This window comes from Bison bison, unplaced genomic scaffold (genome assembly GCF_000754665.1).
Source record: "Bison bison bison isolate TAMUID 2011002044 unplaced genomic scaffold, Bison_UMD1.0 scf7180017864063, whole genome shotgun sequence".
Classification (NCBI taxonomy): domain Eukaryota; kingdom Metazoa; phylum Chordata; class Mammalia; order Artiodactyla; family Bovidae; genus Bison; species Bison bison.
The window spans coordinates 3,624,842-3,632,620 of NW_011494635.1; the positions used below are offsets into that span (position 1 = coordinate 3,624,842).

Sequence of the window (7,779 nt, forward strand, 5' to 3'; positions counted from 1 at the left end):
CTAGACATTTGTGCAGTTTTGGGCCAGAACTTTATACTTTTCAAACCAGGGAATAACAAATACTGAGAAGTAGCAATCGATTTTCTAAAATAAACACAAAACAAAATGTAGAAAAGATCAACACACAAGGTAAACATTTTAAAGGGGAAAGAAGAAGGCGTTAGACATGTGGATGGGGAAATGACAGCCCCCACCCCCAATCCACCTCCAGGCAACTTGTGGGTCTGTCTTTATTTTGATTTTAAGGATTTGATAGTGTCCCTGCTGGAACCACCCCCACAGAACCGCCTTCTGCTCGTGGTTGGAATTGGAGACTAGAGATAAAGTGTCTCCTGACTCACATCACTGTGGGAACGACTGACTTTTTCTTCCTCTTCTTTTCTACTCATGCACTGTTCATGTCACACCTTACCCTCACTTGGTTCTCTCCCTCTCCCTCCACCTGCTCTCCTACCTCACCCCTTCACGCTTCCCTTCACCTTCCTCCCATGCGACCCATCCCCTTTCCTTCCCTCCTTCCTTCCTTCATCTGCCCATCCACCTGTCATCACACCTTCGCCTTCCCCTTCCTGGTTCTCTCCTAAGATCCCATTTCTTTTCCAACAATGAAAGCTCAATCAACAGATTTTGTACATTATTATCATTTCATACTGTGATTTTGCTTTCCTGCTCTTTCTTGGAAATCCCAGGGCGAGGACATGGTGGGGTGGGAGGCTTAAACATTGACATTTCTCCTAAGATAGAATTCAGAATACTGACTCCACAATTCAATCTCCCACAATGACAAGACTAAGTTTACTGTAATCATCAATTACTCTTTTCGTAGACTTCATGATCTTCTCCACCAACACGTCTAACTTGCTAGATTTTGAAGACTTTTCCATGGAAGGGGGAGCCTGTGGATGGACACGTTTATGTCCAGAACACGCAGGCCACTAGAATTGGGTGACCAAAAATCTAGGAACCAAACCAGGACACATTGTAAGCAAATGGGGATGGTATTAACAATGACACTAGGAAGTTGGACACCAAACAGGACTGTCCTAGGCAAGATCACTATGTGATCACCCTCATGTAGTCCCTTTGGGTAAAGAGCTGTGGTTTGCAGGGCCTGTAGGACTTGAGGTCTTCAAGGCCTCTGAGCACATGGGCCCTTCTGACGTGTGTGTGTGTGTGTGTGTGTGTGTGTGTGTGTGTGTGATGGTCCACCTCCTGAGTGATGATGGCCCAGCTGACCTTCCCAGTATGAGAATGCTGGGTGGGGATGAAGCCATTTTTGGGGAGGCGGCTCCTCACCAGGTCACGTGCCTGCAGGCTTCTCCCCTCCCTGACCCACTCCACCCCTGGTTGAACTATTCCTGACTCATTTTCCTATCACTTCTTCCTGTTTGCCTCAACACTGCTGGTGAAAGGAGCAGAGCATACAGCCCTGTGATTGTGTGTTCACAACAGGCTGACGTTCAGATATTCAGTGGGTGCACCAGCAAAGCCCCCCAGCTGCTAAAATATTATTATAACCAGCTATTTGCCTGGAGTCAGAGGGCTCTGCCCGACCCTGCAGTTCAGCTACTTCTGCTCCTCCATCTGGGCCCCCTGCCTCCCCATTGTTCTTCCAAAATCTGAGGAGCAGAGCCCCGGGAAGTGAGCCCTTTCTTGTTGACGTGCCCAGTACCTTGTAGAGCTTCCCTTCCTGGAAGGAGCAGTTGGTCAGCTCCAACTTGAGGCAGGTAGTCCGCCGCATCTCCAGGTTGACCTGATACTCCAGGTGGTCAGTCAGCTGTGGGAGGCAAGGACAAGGGATAAAGGACCCCTCTCCCATCTCTGTCACTTCCAGGGGTGGGAGCTCCTCATGGGGCACCCCAGGTTGAAGGCCCTCCTTGGACAGACCCACGGGTTCCCCTCTCCCCTTCCTGGTTGCCTCCCCTGGCCGCTCTGCCATTTGAGCAAAATTCCCCAGAAGCCACTCCATGGGCAAAGTCACCCTTGGTGATCCATGTGTTGCTGATGTCAAGGGCAGAGAGCAGCAGGCTAGACTCTGAGGGCCAGCCCGTCTCAGCTGTGGGTACTGGGTGCCGCTGCCCTCGTGGAGACAGCCCCTGACCTGCACATATGGTCTCCCGGTGCCCAAGAGTCCCCTTCCCGCAGCTCAGGCCCTTGAACGAGGATGTGTGGCCCTGGTCTTGGGTATCATTTAAGCGACTCCACTTCATCCACTCCAGGAGATTGCCTGGAAAATCCCATGGATGGAGGAGCCTGGTAGACTGCAGTCCATGGGGTCGCTGAGAGTCGAACACGACCGAGCAACTTCACTTTCACTTTCACTTGAAACACCCACTTTGGACTAAACGAGACTGAGTTCACTTGCATGGCTGCCCTGAACCCACAGATCCCCAGAGAGGGGCACGAGGGGAGGGTGGGGGGCACTGACCCTCTTCACAGCCTTCAGGACACGCACGATCCTGAAGTTGTACAGGTCCTCGTTCTTCTTGTTGAAGTCCGTGGTCAAAAAGTCCATGGTGGTCACCACCACGGGGTCTGACACAGGCACCTCGTAGACAAGAATGAAGGTCTTCCGCTTTGATTGATAGCTGAGGGCCACCAGAGCCCCCACAATAGCCAGCAGCAGCCGGGGCCCCTGCCAGGGTCTGGCCATCATGGCTCGCCCTGCCTGGGGCCGTTCTGCCCAGTGGATTCAAGGCAGCTGGGCGCCACCCACACCCACAGCTGTTCTCCTTCTCTTGATCTCGCAGGTGAGAGCCCTCTGGGAGAGCTGGGCAAACTCGCATCCTCCTCCCAGGCCTGCTCGTCTTAAATACACAAACCCACCAAACCCCCTCTCTCTCTGGGGGCTGCTCTCTGGGCAGGCTAGACCCTCCTGCTAGCCTAGTGTCTCCTGAGTGGGAGCCAGCCTGGGGTTTCCATCCACTGAGTTCAGTCCATCCAGGCCGTGGGAGGCCTGGAGGGGCAGGAAGCGACAGGGACACGGGGGCGCTGGGTCCCAGGGCAGTGGAGCGAGGTGGAGTCCCGAACACCATGTTCTCTCTATGTGATCATCCTCAGACTTTGTCCCGGTTGGTCCCCTCTCCACTTCCCGGGCTGGCCAGGATGCAAGTTTGCCCACGAGCCCAAACCTTGGCATCTTCCTCCTGCTATTTCTTAGCTATGAGAGGTGTCTGGGACTCCCTGGAAAAGCTAAGGTTCCCCAGAAAATGGAGGGTGTGCCTCGTAAGGAAACTTGCGGGTGTGGCCTCGACACAGCTCTGTGTTCACGTCCTGCTGTCCCTGTGGATGGACCAGTGGTGTTTCCTGTCCCTGCGACCCTCTGTGGCACTCATACAGTACACACATAGCCTCCATCCAGTACCACCATCTGGGCAGGGTCTTCAGATGCCCAAAGCTTAGAAGGTGTTTGGAGATGTGGTTCTCCAACCCAGAGGCCTGCTGCGGGAGGGAGAGATGTCTTCTTTCTCCCATGACCCTCAGTCTGCCCTGCCTCCTGTCTCATCACACGTCCTAGACTTTCCTGGTCCGGAGGAAGAGAGTAAGGGGAGAGACCAAGAAGCCCCCGCTGCAGGGCTCCAGCCCCAGCAGGTCCCTTCAGGCTCTCCCCCAGTCTCCACGGCAGCGCCCTCTCCTCTCTGGGCAGCTGGTTAACTTCTGGAGGCTGCAGTGACAAGCTACCACCAACAATGGCTTAAGACAACGCACATTTATTATCTCACAGCTCTGGACATTGGAGGTGTGGGCTGGGCTGCTGTCCTTCCAGAAGCTCCTGCATCACTCATGTGGAACCCTTTCCTCCACCCTCCCAAACAAAAATACCAACATTCCCCATAGAGATAAGTAAGACAGAGTCTTATAACACAATTTTCATATGCCCAAAATGCAATCCAAGGTTACTCAGCCCATGAAGAACTCAGAAAATTTCTCCCCATTGAAGAATTCTTTTAGCCCTTCTTCCAGAGCATGTCTGCTGGCAATGAGATATCTTAAACCTGTCCTCAGCTGATAACATCTTCATATCATGATTATTCCTAAAATATATTTCCCCTGACTATGGGATTCTGGTTTGGCAGTTCTTATCTCTCAGAATTCAAAGTCTTATTCCACTTCCTTCTAGCTTCTCTGTTCCTGGTGAGAAATTTGCAGTTGTTCAAATCTTTGTTCTTCTGTAAATTATGTCTTTTGTCTAAAGGCTCTTGGTTTTTTTTTTCCTTTGTCTTTAGTTTTTAGCAGTACCTTGATGTGGATTTCTTAGAATTTACTTGTTTTGGGGTTCAATAAGTTTCATAAACCTGTGCCTTTGACAAATTTGGGAAAGTCTCAGCCATTATCTCTTCTTTTTCTTCCTTCGTCTCCCCCTTCTTCTTCTTTTTCTGTAACACTTTCTCATTTCCTTCTGAGAGTCCAACGACATGAAAGACTCCTTTAAATTTTCCCATAGACTACTGAAGCTCTATTCACGCCTTTAAACATTTTATTCCTCTTGAGTGTTTGTAATGGATAATTTCTATTGATCTGTCCTCAAGTTAATAAGCCCTTTTTGCTGACATCTTCAGTCTGCTCTTGAGTTCACTAATGAGATTTTTATTTTGGTTTTTTTAATTTTCCAGGATATCAGTAAAATTCCCATTTGGTTTTTAAGGCTATCTTCTATTTCTTACTAATAGTTCCTACCTTTCCAATCTTTGAAGAGTGCTTACTCCCACTTGGAACTTTCATTTTTTCTTTTGGCCACACAGCATGTGGGATCTTAGTTTCCCAACCAGGGATCGAACCTGGTCCCCTGCATTGGAAGCACGGAGTCTTAACCATTGGACTGCCAAGGAAGTCCCTGGAAGTTTTGGATAATACCTTCTTTAAAGTCTGTCAGATATTTCCAATACCTGAGTTATCTCAGCACTGGCATCTGTTGATTGGTTCCTCCCATCCCCCAGGAGAGCTGTAATTTTCTTGGTTCTCTGTATACTGAGTAATCTTGGGTCATATCCTGGATGTTCTGAAAATTGTATTAGGAGAGTCTGTATCTTATTTGTGCTTTCTGGGGAATGTTGGTATTTTTGTTTCAGTGGGCGATCCTCCCAGCTGCATTCAGGGCACAAATTCTGACCAGCGTTCTGTGGGTTGTGGTTTCAGGGTCAGGTCAGCTCTGTGTCCGTCCTGCAGGGCTGTGGTCTGTGCATGTGTGTTTTGCAGGAGCCAGGCTGGCTGGGTGGTGGTCTGTCCCTTCCTTCCGTTCACATCTTCCTTGTGCCATTAGGGTTAGAACCACACTCGTGCCATTCAGGTCCACTTTCTTGAGCTCCCATGATCCATCCAGTCCTTTCTGGTTCCCTGGATCTTCCCTTTCTTGCTCGACTTTGCAAACCCACATCTACACCCAATGCTGGGGCCACAGAGCAGGAGGACAGAGACAGGAAAAAGTAGTGGAGGTCTGTCTCACCACCTTAGACCCACAGTGGCTCTGATAGGAGAGAGACGCTCCACTCCCTCAATATTTATGTGGCTGAAGGTCAGCCTTCCCTTCTCTGCTGTCTATTCTGCTGCCGTGGATCATCTGGGAGCTGGACCGGAAGAGGACCGAGGAGGGAAGAGACAGGATTTCTGCCCCCAACCCTCCCACTCCCCAGACCCCTGGCTTTCAAGCTCCCCGTTTTGGCCCTGGAGGGCTTCTCCCAGAGCTGTCAGTTCAGACCCAGCTACATACACAGGGATGGGCAACTCTGCCCGACTCCTGGCAGCGATGGGGGAGTGGGAGGTGTGTGCTGACAGCCCTCCCCAGAACCCTCCCAGAAAGCCCCCATCCTCCCCACTCTCCGCTCACAGGGGCTGGAGCCAGGGCATGAGACTGGGCCAGTGCAGCCATCCTGCCCCAAGGCACTGCCAGGTGAGGGACAAGGCCCAACCCCCAGGGGACAGAGCAGCAGAGGGGCTCGACCTGCTCCCCAGGCCTCCCACCATGGGGCCCTAAGCTAGCCTGCACTTCCCTGGCCACAGGCATGTGTGCCCACCGGTGGGACAGGCTAAAGCAGTGGGGAGAGGGAGCAATTTCCACACAGGATAGATGGGAGCTGGGGATTTGATGCCCTGCTCAGGGGACCCCTCACCCCAAGGCACAAGCTCCACACTATCTTCCAGGCACCCCAGTGGAATGGAGCCCCGTTGGCCAGTATCACCTGCTCACTAGCATCCCTGGACTGCCCACCCTTCCCCACAGCGCTGCATGCCCTGGACACCACCAGCACTGTGGGGCCCCCTCTGACGGCCTGGGCACTTCGGCCAGAAATGCCCACATGGAGCTCTGCCCCTCTCTCCAGGCGGTGGTGCTAGGCTACATTTAAGGCATCTCCAGCCGAGACAGCGTGCGGTTCCGTGTCACAACCACCAAGGCTTGTTCCTATTGCCGGATCGGGAGTGCTGGCCCAGGACTCCCAGAGCACATCCCACCCTCCCCCGGTACACTTGGGGTCCCCTGGTGCTGCGCCAGGCCCACTGTGCTGGGCTCACCTCCCCTCTTCTGACCTGTCTTCATGTGCCAAGGCAACTGCTGTGCCCCAATCCTACTGTGTTTTCAAAAGTAGTTTTCATCTCCAAGAATCTCCAATTTAGGGGAATGCTGTAATTACAATGCAAAGAAGTGTTTCCCCTGAGGCATTGGAGAGGAGTTTGCCAACGTGATGCCCATCACCCTCAGCATGTGACTGAGCGACACCCACACACAGGTGGGTCTTCCTCTCTAACCACAGTGCAACCAAGGAGTCCAGGGTAGAATGCAGAGGCACCCCTGTTGGTGCTCAGACCCATCAGCGGTCGGTGACAGGCACACACCCTGCTTCGCCAGTAACTGGTCACCAGGACATGGAAGTACCTGTCCTGCTAGGAGCTCCTGGAGAAAGGGGCGTCTTCATCTCCTTCCTTCAGGGCCACTCCTCAGACTCTCACTGACCTCATGACCGTGACCTTTCTGAAAGAGTCACTATTTTGTAGAGCTTCCTTAAATTTGTGTTTGCCTGACGTGCACAGCAGCCTGGCCGCCTGGCACATGTCCTTCTGGGAGCAGAGGGCAGTCTGGGCATCTCTCCTGCCTGTGCCCCCGACCCCCAACATCACAGTAGGCCCCCCACCCCACCCCACTGCCCTGAGAAATGGCAACTCTGTTCTCCCAGAAGGTGCCAGGGCAGCCATCCTGGTCCCTCTCGACTTCTGAAATAGCAACAGTCAGACCTGCTAAGGGCTAAGGAGTAGTCATGTCCTGTAGTTGCATGTTTAGTCATGGATCTATTATCCCAGGGTCAAGGTCAGAGGTGTGGGGTGAGGAGGAGGCCTGCTGACCTTGGTCTGCTCCTTGGGCTTTCGTATGGCCTTCGTCAGCATCTCTCTCTTCTCCAGTTTCCAGGTTCCCTTCCGTCAAGGTTCCCTATGACACCCATGGTGGTATTTTTGCCAGATGCTGGGGAGAAATGCCCATGAAGAAAAGGCATCTTCCCTGTCTCAATTCAGGGAACAAAACCTAGAGTGCGGTATCTGCCAAAGAGGACTGTGATGAATATCCCAGGATTTCAGTGGAGACCATGAAGAGCTGCCTCCTAAGAGTGAAAGTCAACTGGAAATACATCGTTCTCAGAAGCCCTACTTTGAATGTGCAAAGAGATCAAAAAGGAAACAACCTAGCATTCTACAGTCAGCAAAAATATTGCTCAAAAATGAAGACAAAATAAAAACATTTCAGCCAGCCAAAGAGAAAAGAAATCTCACAAATTTCAAAAGATTGACATGGTT

General features: G+C 51.9%; 1 protein-coding gene across 1 annotated transcript; it reads right to left on the minus strand.

Moving 5' to 3' along the window:
* CST11 (cystatin 11) lies at positions 1–2,656 on the minus strand. Its single transcript, XM_010836347.1, has 3 exons — positions 2,429–2,656; positions 1,673–1,777; positions 1–84 (listed from the first exon to the last, which is right to left on the minus strand). Exons 1-3 carry the CDS (start codon positions 2,654–2,656, stop codon positions 1–3), a joined length of 417 nt encoding a protein of 138 aa, XP_010834649.1.
* Positions 2,657–7,779: the final 5,123 nt, after the last annotated feature.